The following is a 15,601-nucleotide window of genomic DNA, read 5'->3' on the forward strand; positions in this document are numbered from 1 at the left end:
ATCTGTTTCCAAATATGTGTCCCTCCCTGTGGTTCCTTCAGCCTTTTCTTTTGTACATAACAAGTAACTCATGATTTGGTCATGTGACATACAATGCCTTGTCCCTGGCTAGTCTAAGTCCTTAACTCCCCACAGGGCTGAGGACAAACAACACCTTGGGAAGTTCTCAACTGCAGGGAAAGCCAGATGGGGAAGAAGGGGTCTGAGTGTAGACTAAGTGCTAACAAAATATATATGTATGGGCCGAATTATATTGCCCTTAAATGCCAATTTAGTTAAAACCACAAATGAAGATTATGAATCTCCTTTTGGCAGAGGTCACTTACGTTTCCTGAAAATCCCCTGAATTTCTCTGTTCTTGAGTACCACCACCTCTTGCCTATTACTTAGTAGAGTTTTTATAAATCATTATAGCTATAAAAAGATAACTGTCTCTTATCCCACCCTAGTGGAACTGAGGAAAAAACAAAACAAAACACGAGTTTACATGAAAATGCTTTGGGAATAACACACACACTGCTCTAAATTCAAGGCAATTTTCTACCCCAACCACAATCAGGAGCTAGTTTCAAATATGATCCTGGGTCTATGGAAAACCTTTTTAAACTTACACAAGAAAAGTTAAATGTTCAGGCTTTACCAGACCAAACTATCCCTAACCCGAAAGACATTAAGTGTTCAGCTGTTTTCCATCCAGGTGTCAAGGGAGAGTAGGAAGAGAGAATAACTAGAACTCCATATGAATTTTCTTAACAGACTAACATATCTGCCCAAGCTAGTTACAGAATATGTTTTAGCATTATATAAAACAGAATTCTCTTAAGGTCTACTTCTTTAAAATTAGGATGTTAATACCACCTGCCCAATCCTCCTCACAGGACTACTGTACAGTACAAATGCAACAGAGCACAGGACATGCCTTCATTATGGTGAGATAATGTGTATGCTGTCAGAAGACACTCCTGCCTGCAGCTTCCAGACCACTTCCCTGCCAAACAGAATGTGAGGAAAAATGCCTCTGGGGCATCTGAACCCCACCTTCTCAAGCAGCCACCCAACGGAAAAATAACCTCTCTCCATTCTTGAAAGTGCTGCATAGAAATCATTAACTCCTAATCAATATGATCAGAGTTAGTCAGGACTTGCAATTGTATGTAATTTATTCTTTAGACTTGGAGAGCTTGATTAACTAGACACACCACTTTCCCTCCCTCACCTGTCCTGATCTGTTTCCTCTGCACTTGAACTTTGTGCCAAAGGCTCAGTCTGGAATGTTGCAGGGCCTTAACTCTCTTTACAGAGGAGTCAAACATCTACTCATGTAGCTCATCTGGGTGGGGAAGGGCCCTTGGTTGGTTTAGAGAAAACGGTTTTCTCACACCTTCATCCTACATTGAACAAATATGGCATTCTTTAAAAACAAAGATAAACCCAGATCTCTCAAAGAAAAGCCATGGAGTTAATCTAATCCAAGGTTCTCTGGTCTGTGTGGGCTGTAACCATGCCACTGTGACTCAATCCCTGCAGGCATTTAGAATTCAATCTAGCCACTAGAGGCACTGCCCATCCTTACGTCAACAAGGACACAAGTCAGAGCAAATGTCACCAAGACACTACTTTCATTTAGTAACACCATGTAATAGAAACTTTGACTGTGTCCAAGCTTTTTTTCTGAGTCCAAATTTTTAATCTTCCAAATATTTTAAGGAAAATCTGAATACCTGCTATAAATTAAGGAAAAGCTGAATACCTGCTACATATAGGCCATTCCCATTTCCTAAATTTATTTTTCCAGTTTCTAGAGGTCACCCTATAGATTTAGACAACAAGTTTGGGTCCTTTCTAAGCAAAAATGAAAAGGCCTGGAAAATACCCTCATCTCTTTAGTCTGACCTCAAACAGTAGCCCTGCCTCTCCATGGTCATTTTATAAAATGGAAAAACGTGACGATGGGAGTCACGACTTGAGTTCCATGCTATCATAGCATTGCCACAAACTGATGGTATGACACAGAACCAGTGTCACTTTTCTGGGTCTCAGTTGCTTCTTTGAAATAATACAAGAAAGTTGGGTTAAATGTTAGTTAGCTCTAACTCTTTTACAGTTCTATTGGCCTTCCGTGCAACTTTCAACTACAATCTCATCTTTAGATGCCATGCACCCAGAGGTTCTATTAAAATTCTAATGAATTATCTACAAATAGTTTATGTTCACCCTGCACACTGTACTTTGCCAAATCCTGCTGGCACACTGGAGATAACTACACAATAATACTTAAAAGGCACTATTCTAAGAGCTTTACCTAAGGATGAACCATATGAAGCTGCCAACACTGAAGTATTTTTTGAACTACAAAAACAGCAACTTCAACTTATTTATTCCCTCTAACCAACCCATGTGCCATGTGGTAGGTTTTAAAAGAGAGGAAAACAGAAGCATAGAGAAGTTAAATAACTTGCCACAGTCATGCAGCTAGATGATGGGGTTTGGATTTAAACCCAGGCAGTTGAGCTCCTGAGCCTTCAGTCCTAACCATAACATTATATACTGCCTCCCATAATGAAAACAAGAAAGCTTGAAGACTGGAAGCCCAAGCCAAGACAGTGTCTCAGAAGGAGAGTGAGAGGCTCACGCCGCAGCCTCTGTTGGGTTGTACCTTTTACTTCAATGGTGGCATTTGCTTTAGGAGCACTGAGAAACTGATATACACAGTGGTATTCGCCTGAATCCTCAGCTCTCGGCTTATTGATCCTGCAGAGATGAGAAGAAAAATCAAGTGAGGAAGCTGGGAACAGTCAAAATACACAATAAAAGGAGAATGAAAGGGGCAACCAGGGACCCTGCTCTCCAAATTGTGCCCCTGCATGCAACTCATTTCCTCCTAACTATAAGCAAAAATCTCCCTCTGTGTATTAATGATTTACTCCTTACTAGGTGCCAGGAATACAGAGATGGTCCCTAACCTTAAGATATTTCAGTCTATTGGAGAAATACACTACAAAAAAAGTAATCAAAAGAGCTGTAAAAAAGTACTAAAATCTACACTTAGATACAAAAGATGGGCCCATCACCAAAAGTTCTTGCTCACCTTGTGGTTCCAGTCAAATAAATAAGAGCAGAAAGAAAGCATCCGTTTCTGCACTTTCCTGAAGAGTTTGTTTTAGAGTTTGTTTTCCTACCCTGTATTTTAGTAGCATGCTTTTCAGTAAGTCTAATAACAGAATAGGATCAGTGGGGGGAAAAAATATGCCATCAGAGCATCAGCCACAGAGATGCAGCTCAACTCTTTTAGGTACAGCTAGAACGCCAGGGCTCTGCATGATCTGGCCCTTCCCTAGTGTCATCTCAGCCACTTTCTAGCCCTACAGGTCTCTTTTCAGTTTTTCAATGTGCTGAACTTGTTCCTAGCTCAAAACTCTGACAAAAGATGCTCTGTTCTATAGAATGCTCATCCCATTATTCTTCATCTCCCCAACTCCTCTTCCATTAGTCTTGGCTTACATGTCATTTCCTCTCACCCCCAATCTAAATGACATCCCTCTCCCTGACATTCTCTCATACTACACTGTAACCCTTCACAGCACTTATCACAATGTCTAATTATTTATGTGATTGCTTGATGAATGTCTGTTTTCTCAATAGACCAAGTTCTATGTGGACAGGCATTGTTAATTTGGTGCACAATTCTATACCCAGCACATAACACAGTGCCTAGATTACAGTAGAAAAATGAATGAACACAAACAAGAGTAAACAACTACGCACAGATCCAGACCAAGTTAAGCAGAGTGAAAGGAAGGACTGTGAAAAGTGTGTGTGATGAGAACAATACTTCTTCTGAATTCTGAAGGATGATCCTAAACAAGCTTTCCTGGTCCTGAAGGTCAGCTTCTTATCAGCTAACTGCACACTGGCCTACATACACCGCTGCCCCAAACATGTGCAAAAATGCTAGTGTGTAATTACAGAAAACAGAGAAACATCAGCTTCCAGATGAGAATATAAATACTGTTTCACTCCTACTCTTCTGCTTAACAGTTAAAACATGATACTTGTGATGACCATCTCCACTGCACTACTTAATGTCTGAGAAAAACTCCTAACCTCAAAACACTGGCCAAACGCATTTATTCATCTTACCGTTCATCTCAAAAAAGAAACAAGAGACTATGGATGAGGAAAGACACACCCCACTCTCACAAGACTGTCTCAGCATACCCATGGCAGCATAAGATTCTAACAGGAACCGTTAACAGTCTTCTCAAATTGACACAAATGACTATTCTTACATCAATATGCTCCCAACAAGAAAACAGACACAAGTCAGTTGCTCTTAGTAATGTTCCCAGAGTTAGGAGGGGCAGGAGGAGAAGCAGCAGCAGCAGCATCTTCAGGGGTTAGATTTACTGTAGTAAGTTGAGAAGATGACTCCCAAACTAGGGGCCATGCCAGTGGGCTCAAAATCTCCCCACAACATTTCCTTCAACTAGCTTTTGGGAAGCAACTGAAGCAAATAAAAAATGTCCCCTGCAGGCTAAGCACAAGCACGGTTTGTGACAGGCTTCATGGCTGACTTATGAGGTGGCCCAAAGGTCTCAACTGTTATTCTACAAAATGTGAGTTGTTACTCTACAGATTTCCCAAAACACTTGTGACAATGCAGAACACCCTGGAAAGCCTCAAATAGGCTGAGGGAAAAAGAAGAGGCATTCTATAAAAGCAGGTTCAAACTTTATATATAGTTACAGCTCAAAGCTTTAGGGGTAACATAGGGCAAGACCCAAGAGAAATATGATTGGATATCTGATATCTTTAAAGAGGTATTATTAAAAAAACAAACTTGCAAAATTAATGGACAGACCAAGAATAGATGCCTTTTATTCCACCCAATATTGCTATTCAATTAACCTTTTCCAAACTATCAGGACATATCGCAGGCTATATTTCCAATTTTATATCAGAAGAAACTACAGTGGAAACAGATTAACTACCTTGTTACACAATGGTATAGCACAACAGAAAAACAAACAAAAATCCCGAATGATCTAGATCTAAAGAGTCAGAAGACCTGGAACCTAGGCTTCGTTCTGCAACTTATTAGATACAGTATGTGGCCTTGCAAGGAGTCAAGTGTTATTACTCTTTGAGTCTCAGTTTTCTTACCTGAAAAAAGAGGAAGAGGATCCACAAATTAATGTGAGTCAATTATTTAAGGGATATGAAATGATCTCAATTCTGCAAAATACTGCAGAACGTCCTTGCTATCACTGGATACAAAGCTTTTCCCGGTCTCACTCCAGTGCACTATTTAGTCGCACTGCATCATCCTGCCAAATAGGATTAGCTGATCCTTTTCAACTAGGAACAAACTATCCTGAAAGGTGAGGTGCCATGTGTTCTAGATATTTCAAAATGTACCAAATCCTTGGGTGCTGGATAACTTCAGCCAGCAAATATCCCCCTCTCACCAAAGGGTAATTACAGGGTACCATCCTTTTCCAGATCACTCGCAAAGAATCGGACACGACTGAGAGACTGAACTGAACTGAACTGAACTGAATGAGCCCTATATCCACTGGGCCTGATTAGGTTATGGTCATAATAAGCACTCCTAAAAGCTAACTCACCAGGAAATCTACTCAGTGGGAAGAATACTTACGGTGATCTTGCTCTAAGAATCCTAGATCAGATTTCAATCTGATTCTTCAAACCACTGGATTAAGTCAAGAGACCTGCATTCTAATTGTGGCTTTTTTATTAACTAGCATTACTACCCCAAGTTGCTGTTATCATAAGGAAGAGATCTTTTATGGCTCTCAAACCTGGTTGCTCATTAGAAATTACTTGGAAATCCATGGAAATTCTAGCCTCACCCCAGATATACTCTGGATTAGACTCTCTAGAGGAGGACCATATGTATCATGGCTCTCCCACATAGCTTAATTATAGGTTATGAATGTAAAGTAAATTCAACCATGTACCGTCTCATCTTCCCAGGAGCTGCTAGCCCCTCTCACCTGTATTCCATGTTGCTGGCATTCTTACGAGTGGCAGTCAGTTCTACCCCATTCTTTGTCCAGTAGCTGTATGTAAGGGTGTGAGAGTTGGAGGTGAGGTTACACTGCAGGGTAACAGAGGGCGCAGGGCTTTCTCGAATAATGACTTCTTCACTGGTGGCAATCCTTGGTTCTGTAATAAGAGTGCACAATGATAGGAAGCCATAGTTCCATTCTCCGCAGCCCTGGCCTGAGAGTAGGATGGGGTAGGTTGGGGAGACTAGAAGAGGGAGGGCAGACAGGACCACATAAGGAATTTCACTTTACCACTTTGGAGGAAGTCAATAAAGGAAAAACAATGATTATAAGCAAATGATCACTAGCGCAGACAACAGCCTGAAGACCAGCTGGCCTAGACGTGAAAAGAATGGGAGTATTATGGATGCTTGTACTAGCAACAATTCACTTACGCGTTTGAATACCATCATTTTTTGAGATAAGAACCACCAACCAATTCAACTTCAATTAGAAAATCAGGCTCCACCTTGCAATTCTGAAGACAAAGGCAGTATCATTTAGATAACTAATAAACTTCCTATGGAGTCACTAGGCCTTGAAACAGTAATAGTTATAGTTAGGTAATACATGTATAGCTTTCCCACATTTAAATCTGATAAATCTATGGCAAACCAGCCATGGCCATTAATTATGCAGAAAAAGACAATACAGATCTGAAAGACAAATTTCCTACTGAAAGTCTATTGCATTTTCCAAATTTTGCTGAGAGAAAATTCCTAAGGAACCAGCAGTTCTCTCCAGCCCATATACTCCAAAGACAAAATATTTTCAGAATTGCACTTTAAAATATTTTTCATTCTAAGATAATCATAACTAGAATGTAGTATATGCTGCTATTATGGGCTTCTAGAATTTTAGAGCTGAAAGGCTCTTAGGGTTCAATGAATCCCAGTCTTTAAGAGCTAAAAAGGTAAAAGGACTTGTGCAAGGCCATAATTATTGTTAGTGACAAAGCTGGGCCTAGAAAACACATCTGATCAAATTCTTTATCCCTCCCCCTCCAAGCCAAAAGTACCCCCATAACACTTTCCACCCTAGAGAAAGTTATATACTTCATCCTCGGGTTCTACCTGGGCTTACATAACCTGGGATCACTCATTTAGTATCTACAAAAATAACCTGTGTCAAATGTTATAATACATTGAGCAGAAATATTTTAAGGCACACTGTATCAATACCATTCCTGAAAGGTTCATCTTTACAGCACTTTGAATTCCATCACTATATTAAAGTCAAGAAGTCTGTTGTCTTTTCTTGTTATTATTTTTAATCCTTTCCCATGGTTAGCTCTTTTTCTACTTTAGGTCAATCATTCTCAAGTACAGTTAAAATCTTTTCCAATCCACAATCAGAGGTATTTGCTCTTTAACTTTTTTCCCAATTATTTCCTAGAAATCCTTGACTAACTTTTCATTTTCCTGCACCTGGTTACTTCCTGTCTACAACTCTCTAGCAGCTCCCTGACACCATTTTATACACGTATAGTGCTGACTCTATAATTCTTAAAGACAAAACTCTCTCTCTTCACTTGAGCCAAGCTTTGTTCATTGTGCAGGAAGGGGGAGAGGATGGAGAAGTCATGGGACACTTGAAAAGTGTAATGCCCAAGCACCTCCTAATCAGTGTAACATTTCTGACTGTAGAGCTCATATTGTCAAAGAAACTTGTGATAAATAAAGCAAATCCTCAAGTTTGCTCAAGTAAATTGGTTCTCGTTATTTTCTAACTTTGGCAAAAGGATAGTGGTTATCTTCCAATCAGCACTGGTCCTTATCGGTAACACCAAACAGGGTCTCTATGTACAGATAATGGAGGCATAGCAGCCACTAAGACAGAAGCAGATGCATGTAAACACATTAGCGCAGTGGTGTCCCATGGTTTCCAAAACACACTGGACAGAAGCCAAATCCCTGGGCCTTAAGTCGAGCAGAACAGCTGCAAACCCTGCAATGGAAGGCGCACATACACCATCAGCAGAAAGCATCACAATTCCAGGAAAATCAAAACCAAGCAAAAACAAAAGAGATAAAGAGAACCAGTACTCCACAGAAATTAAAAAATATAAAGGCAACATTAAAACCCAAACACACTTTTAGTTTTTTGCTGAATTTTTACTATCCAATTTTATTTTCTGTCCCATTTGGGACTCATCTTCTGGTTCTTCCTCTCAGACTGCACTGAGCAAGGGTAAACTTTGAGGCCAAGAGCTTCAAGATGTTTAAATTATAAGGAGGCCAAAGTAAATGCTACTCTTACCTGTGGTGATGCAAATGACCACTGCAGCTCAGGGAGATTAAGAAGTTGATGAAAGCAACCTGGTGAACTTTCTGCCAAGAATTCTCAGAAGGCAAAGGAAAGCACATTTTCCCTTAGGTGTTAAAGATCCAGGAGAGAGTCAGCAGGGAGCAAGTCGATAATTTTAATAGGTTTAAATATGATTCTGCACCATAGGAGGGTTGTGGGGTGGCATAACCTCCCTCCTATAATTGCTATATATGGAAACCGGTACTAGACCAAGTTCTTTGGTCACAGTGCCACAACTGCATTCTGCACCAGGATGAAGGTGGGGCTTTTATTTCCGATCAAACATTGGTGGTTGAGCATTATTCATGACAGTCCAAGAGAGATGAACATTTAGGAGAAGCTCAAAATTCTTACCTGTCACTTATTCCTATTTAGAAGCACTGGTTCAGAGACCCTTACCCTAGTCATCATTCATATGTAGAACATGCTACAGACAGAGAGAGAACCTACAAACTGGGCACACTTCTATTGCAAGGAGGTCATCCTTAGAAAATCTCAACTTGCCCTTGGAGACAAATGTCATTGAGGATGATGAATCATAAAACAGTCCAATTAGAGTGGAATTCAGGGTGTTTAAAAAGTGAAGACGATTAGCTCTCTGAATCAGTTAACTAGGATTAACTGATTTATAGGGAAGTCTGGGGAGAATCTAAACTAGCCAGGGTTTGGTTCAATCACATGCAGACACCCTTAAGTTAGGAAACTTATTTCTAAGTAAACTGGGAGACTGCTATATACTCTCGAGAATGAGAGGCAGGTACCCCAAAGACTCATCTTCTTTCAGCCCCAAGGCATGACCTTTTAACTATGAGTCCACCTGAGTTAGGCTCCTACAAGTACAAGTACCAAATGCCCAGCCCAGTCCATGCCTACAAACTTCTGCAGACCTTGGTGGCCATTTGGGTAACTCTGTTTTTACAAGGAAAGGAGCATGGGGGCAGGAGAAGGAGGCGTGCAAGGGGAAAAAAAATTATTAAATAAAAGAAAAATCACTGGGTTAATGTTCCCCATTTTCACATAGACAAAGTTTTCTTTTTCCCTTTCCAGAAGCAGGTTCTCTGATTCAACAGTGCCAACTGCAGCAGCCTCTTCTACCTCTCCTCAAAGTCCTCTTCATAGGCATCTCCTGAGCTGCTATAAAGAACAGACAACTAACTTGCTATTTTCCACAGAAGGAGATTCAAGGCCCATTTCAGATGACCTTCTGTGTTATTGCCAATATCCTCATAAATGTATTTTACTGTTTTTATTTAATCTAAGTCAGTCAGTTCTTTAAACCAGAATTGGCTCTAGGGGCTCTGAGTCCCTGAAAAGAAGGTGAAAAACCCAGAGGATCTTTCCTCAATTACAATCAGGACAGATGTGGGCTAAAACTCTTCCTGGCCAGAAGCACTGGCTCTGTGGTAGCTTCTCCCTCCCTCTCCTCCCTACCACACAAGCAGTAAACACTATTCAGAAAGAGATGGCCACAAAAGCTCCTGTGTCTGATGTCTCACTTGTACCTGCTACTACAGGATGAAGAGAAGGGTTCTGAGTCAACTGCTCCGCTCACTCTTACCACTCAGAGGAACACGGTTCGAACTTAGTTTCCTCTTTTTCTTTTTTCAAGACACAAGAAAAGGCCAGTATGAATGGCTTCCAAACTACTTCTGGGGTTGCCAGCCTCTGGGATGATAGGGTGGCACTGACTACTGTGCCAATAGTCAGTCATCAAACTGTCAACAGATCCAACTCTGACTTTGAAACAGTTTGACGGGATTTAAAAGAAAAATACTTTGCAGCTTAGTGTCACCTGGTTCCTAACAGCAAGACATATAGAGAAAATCTAAGGCCACTGCTCTTTAGAGAATAGGAGACTAGATGGGCAGGACCATGAGGAATATACTGCTGCAGTGGGGGGCTGTTATCAGAGAAGCACATGCCACTGTTTTAGAAAAGAAAAAGAGCTAGAACTATGGAAATATCCAAGCATACATGCTACCCAACAACCAAAACACATCACCACACCACACCCATGGCAACATTCCCATCATAGACAGGATGACACCAAGTCACAGTGAGGGAAGAGGCTGGGCAGACACAAACTTAAAACCATAGAGGTGAAGGCAGCTACTCAGAGAGCTTCAAACAGATGCACAAAGAAATAAAAAATAGTTAGATTGGGGAGAGAAATAAAAATAGAAAGGCACCAGATAATAAATCAGCAAAGGATAGCAGGAACCCTACTACAAAATTCAGGGGGAGGGAAGGAAACGATCCGACACTGCCCCGGTGCGAATGCCTGGCTTCGTGGGTTTCGAGAGTTTGTGTTGTTGTTAGCCTCCCCAGTTGGCCCTCCCCACCTCTTCCCAATGCAGGTGATTTTGGACAATCACAGATTTTCCCAAGTTCTTTGTTCCTGAGGAGAGAGACACAGAGAAGGGTTGGGGGTAAGGGAGGTAAAGAGGACAGCAAAGATACAAAAGAAAAAAAAGTTGCCACAGATATTTTCATACACTACAACCAGAAGGGTCGTGGGTTTGAAAAAACGAAGACAAGGGGTGGGGTGAGTGATCATACTGGGGAAGAGGGGAAGGAAGCAGAGGGAAGGGTCAGCGGGCCACCTCTAGTGACTACAGTACCACTACTGTAGGGTGCTGGACTCACTCTGAAGCACGCTTATGGTAGCCTGGGCTCGAATCCATGTTATGGAAGGGTTTTGCCTCAAGTCATTCCTCTTGGGGTCGTTGCTGGCCCTGCACTCGTAAGTCCCAGAGTCCTCCAAGGTGAGCCGGGTTATTCTCAGCACACTCACGCCGTTTGCCCCGTAGGCGGTGTTTACGGTGACACGGCGCTTCCGAGCACCGTCCCACAGCTGTCTGAAAGACTCTGCCCGGTTGACTTCTGCGTACCACCACTGGATCTCTGGCGTGGGGCTCCCGACCACGTCACAGTACAGCTCAAAGGCGTCCCCAGTGAGCTTAGTTTCTGACATGGGCGACTTGACAAACCCAGCTAGAGGGAGGGGGAGCAGGAATGCAGTGACAGGCCAATCAGAAAAAAAGAAGAATCAACAGGTGTTAATAGTAATTTAAAGAAAAGAAAAGAAAAAAAGCAAATGAGTTGCAAAGAACAAAAAGAATTCATTTTTAAACTATAAAGAGACAGTAAATAGCATTTCATACAAGCTTTTAGAAGAAGAACCACCCTGAGAAGCTTATGAAGCAAAGGCAGGCTAATTACAAGCTGGGGCAGCCCAGGTGCTGGCCAGGCAGAAGCAAGCCCACTGGAAAGCATTTTAGCAATGGGCCCAGCCAGTAGGAATGAGAAAGCCTCAGGTCTCAGGGAAGTCTCTTTCCATAGAACTACAAACCATTACCTTTTCAAACTCAGGCAAGTGATGAAAGATAACTGGAAGTGGCAATAGGTTTATATGCCAAGTCAGGGTCTCTCTTTTGGATGGGTGAACACTTGGTTAGAAATGCAATGTCTTTTATGGGTCACAACAAGAAGCGTTAATGACCTACTGACACCTTCTTTTGGGAGTCAGAGTCCAAATCTCACCTGAAAGGCTAGCAAATTTCTCACTCATGCAGGATCCTATCCTGAATTCAGGTTAGACTTTCCCCGCATCCTCTTCTTTCGTGGGCCCATGGCAAACAAATAACCCCGTTGTTTGTGAAGCAGCCTCTATCTGAAAGCAAATCCTCTGGTACAGGAGAGCAAGACAGTCTGTATTTCAGAGTGAGAATTACTATCAGGGTCAGCTCAGGAGTGGAACCAACAGTAACTCAACTTATTGCCAGTGTCTGGAGGGACTATTCCCTCCACAATCCCATAAATTTATAAACCAGAAAAATCTCCTGAAAAGTCAGTCTTAAAAATAATCATGACACAAAAACGGAACCAGAACAACAACAACAATCCATGGCATCTGACAGGCTCTCTTCACATTCTTTAGCTGCCTGGTTCCTAGAGGCCAGCTCAAAAAGAATGAAAACTGTACAGTGATGTATTAAACTAAACTCTACGGTGAAGGCTAGGCCTCACCAACATTGCCAGGCATTGCACAGGAACTAAAAGTTGATGTCTACTTTCACTTGCCAATAATTTGAGGTTACATTTGCATAAGATAAGGTGAGAATGGCAAAGAGAGAGCCAAAAAAAAAAAAAAAATCCAGACTTATTGGAACAACTTGGAATGGAGTCCATATCACAGTGCAAGCATACTCTCTCTCACCCATTTACTCCATCAAGGGTCCATTCAGCATTTCTACCAATTCAAGCTAAAAGGTACTAATAATTCAGTATCTAAAGTACAGGCAAGAAGCTAAAAGAGGGTACTCTGAGTCGCCGGGCGATTTCTCTTGGGCCCAAGCCAGATCCTCTGCAATGAGCAGAGTAAAGCCAGTATCTACTAACATCCGGTTAAGAACATTTCAGAGGAGTATGAATTAAATGGAACAGATTCCCTATAGACAAAAAGCCAAGGATATAATGGGATTGCTGAACATGGAGGTTGCTAAGTGGAAATTTTTCTGTTTATATCCACAGCATATTTGCCTTTGGAGATAAACTGTACACAATGGACCTCAGAACCCTATGGGAAATACTACACTTACTCAACTAGAGGTCAAGAACTCCAAATTCATTACTAGTCTTTCAACTGATAAAAGATTCAGAATCTGGGAAGGATAGGAAAGCAGTCATTAATAGCCTCAGATTAACTGTTCTGCCTTCAAAATGACATGCCTAAACTACCTTTGGAGACCGGATATCAGTTCCTTGAAAGGAACTAGTTATGAGGTGCCAAGAAGCCAAAAATATATCATTCTCAAGTGCAGGGGAAGTTTCAGAATTCCGGAAAGAAGACACCAAGCCACTGCATGAAAGGCTGAACTCACTTCCACATACAAGGGTACCCAAGGGGACTTCCCTGGTGGTCAAGTGGCTAAGACTCTGAGCTCCCAGTGCAGGGGGCCCAGGTTCTATCCCTGGTCAGGGAGCTAGATCCCACATGCTACAACTAAGACCAAGAGCAGCCAAATAAATAAATAAAATTAAAAAAAAAAAAAAAGAAAGGGTACCCAAGGAGCTATGCTTTAGGTTTCACACTATCTTTTCATTCATTTTACTACTGGCTCAATCACTAAAGAAAACTGTTTATCAGTAAATCCCTAGAAAGCAGAAAAAAGTATTATTCTCCTTTAATCATACTCTTGATCATTAAGTGGAATTCACAAATGCTCTTATTCTCACATTCTCTGTGAACTGGGGGAGTTTATGTCCACTTGAATGACATGATAATGTGCCTAATTATGCTCTAGAAATACGTTGTTAGTGGATTTCTCCTGTCTTTTTTCTCCCTTCTTCTGAATTGCACTTCAAAACAAGCTTAGATCTAAGCCTATTCAATTTATTGACCATGCTATGTAGAAGGAATACCTGCAAGTATGTCCAGAAGCACCAAGAACCCATCCAATTTCAAAATAATCATAAATCCCAAGACACCACAATTCAAAGACAGTGGAGAAACAGTCTGAACACAATTCTCCACTGCCCAGAACGAAGAAAGTCACTCAAACCAACACTGCAACTTCTGGACAAGACTTACTTCTAAGGAAGTGCTGATCTGATTTAGTTTTCTACTTGTATACAGGGAAGGGGACCAAGTCGATAATGTTCCTTGATTATCGACTAGTAAATTATATGATATATATTCAGGGCTTCCCTTGTGGCTCAGCGACAGAGAATCTGCCTGCAATGCAGGAGGCACGGGTTCGATCCCTAGGTCAGAAAGATCCCCTGGAGAAGTGAGTGGCAACCCACTCCAGTACTGGGAAATCCCATGGACTGTAGCCTGAAGGGCTACAGTACATGAGGTTGCAAGAGAGTCAGCTAAACAAAAACAATGATATATATTTAAGCAAACTTATCTAAAAGCAAAAGTAAAAATCCCTTAAAACAATGACAACAGACATCTATCTGTGCTCTTTGAGGCTATTATTATTCTTTATTATTATTAGACACGTATATCATTAGATAACATTTTAAAGTATGTGTTATATGTTAGACAATGTGCTAAGCACTTTTATATTATCTCATTTAATCCTCACAACATAGCACAGATGCAATTATAATCCCCTTAGAAGATGTGGAGACCAAAGCCCAAAAAAGCTAAGCACTTTTCCCATAGTTACAAGCTAATAGTGAAAGAGTAGACTGGAATTCAGGTGTGTCCAAAGCCAAAGTACGGTCTCTTAACACCGCAACTGCAGTCAGTGTGTCTCCCTGAGCCAGAAAAGTTACAGATATTTTGGTCACCACTTAAATATAATTAATTAATTCTGGCTATGAAAAGTCAAGACTCCTCCACTGGAACGTGCAGCACACTATGATGACTACCTCCTTAAAATTATAATCCTATTAAAGAATGGAGACAGAACAGCACAAGGATCAAAGAAATCCTGAAGCAATTATTCGAACGTGAGTGAGTTTGGGGAGGGGGGGGAACGGGACGACGGTGGGAAGGGGTAGGGAAGAGTGAGAAAACAAAAGATGGTTCAGAAGCAAGACTTCCCCCAGTTCTGATGATTCTACCACTCGGCTCTTAAGAAGCCTAGCTTCATAGGAAGGAGCTTAAAAGACATGCAAGGCATTTCTCTAGTGTTGTAGTTAGTGGCCAAAATACTAAAAGGCAGCACCTGAAATTTTTATGAAACAGCTTACAAAGTCCTTTCACACATATCACATTTCATTTTCTTCACATAAATTCACAAGGTTCATAGGTCAAGTGCAGAGATAGGTTCATGATTTGATCAAGATCACTTAGGTAGCTAATCCTGAGTGGAGTGAGGATCAAAACAGAGGTCTTCAGCTTTTAGTGTACCGTTCTTTCCAAAAAAAAACACACTGCCTCTAAATAAAACAAGTAGGGAATTCCTTGATAGCTGAACACTCATCAAAAATCATGAAAACAAATCTATTTCTCCTCCTAGCAGTAGGGGAAAAAAAAAAAAAAAACCAATGCTCTCTCTATACAGTACTGTGGAATCACAGCAAGGCAAAGTTATTAGCATCCATCTACCTCATTATCCATCCAAAATTAGCTCCAATTCAGGAGAAGAGAAGAACCAGCTCTCAGCAGCAGCAGGAGGCAAGGCAGCTCACAGCCTGACTCACTGCCCTGCCTTTCATTACTAATGGCTTTCAAACAAATACATGCCCTCAACATGAGAGCACAC

The 15,601-nt window shown here is 41.2% G+C and overlaps 1 protein-coding gene across 4 annotated transcripts in view; it reads right to left on the reverse strand.

Annotated features, from left to right (window-relative positions):
* The window catches only part of NPTN (neuroplastin), a 64,303-nt gene that overhangs the window by 21,233 nt on the left and 27,469 nt on the right, over nucleotides 1-15,601 (reverse strand). For 3 of the 4 annotated variants that reach the window (XR_008698985.1, XR_008698984.1, XM_055536936.1), the window contains exons 2-4: nucleotides 11,025-11,372; nucleotides 6,018-6,189; nucleotides 2,657-2,751 (exon numbers count right to left, since the gene is read on the reverse strand). Coding sequence is in view for 2 of the 4 variants with exons in the window: in XM_055536936.1 (XP_055392911.1) it covers nucleotides 2,657-2,751; nucleotides 6,018-6,189; nucleotides 11,025-11,372 (615 nt within the window). In the remaining 2 variants the exon portion in view is untranslated. Of the gene's footprint in view, nucleotides 1-2,656; nucleotides 2,752-6,017; nucleotides 6,190-11,024; nucleotides 11,373-11,921; nucleotides 12,499-15,601 lie in introns of those variants that run through there. The other variant, XM_055536937.1, reaches the window with a different exon arrangement.

Source organism: Bubalus kerabau, chromosome 10 (assembly GCF_029407905.1).
Source record: "Bubalus kerabau isolate K-KA32 ecotype Philippines breed swamp buffalo chromosome 10, PCC_UOA_SB_1v2, whole genome shotgun sequence".
In the NCBI taxonomy this organism is placed as follows: Eukaryota; Metazoa; Chordata; class Mammalia; order Artiodactyla; family Bovidae; genus Bubalus; species Bubalus kerabau.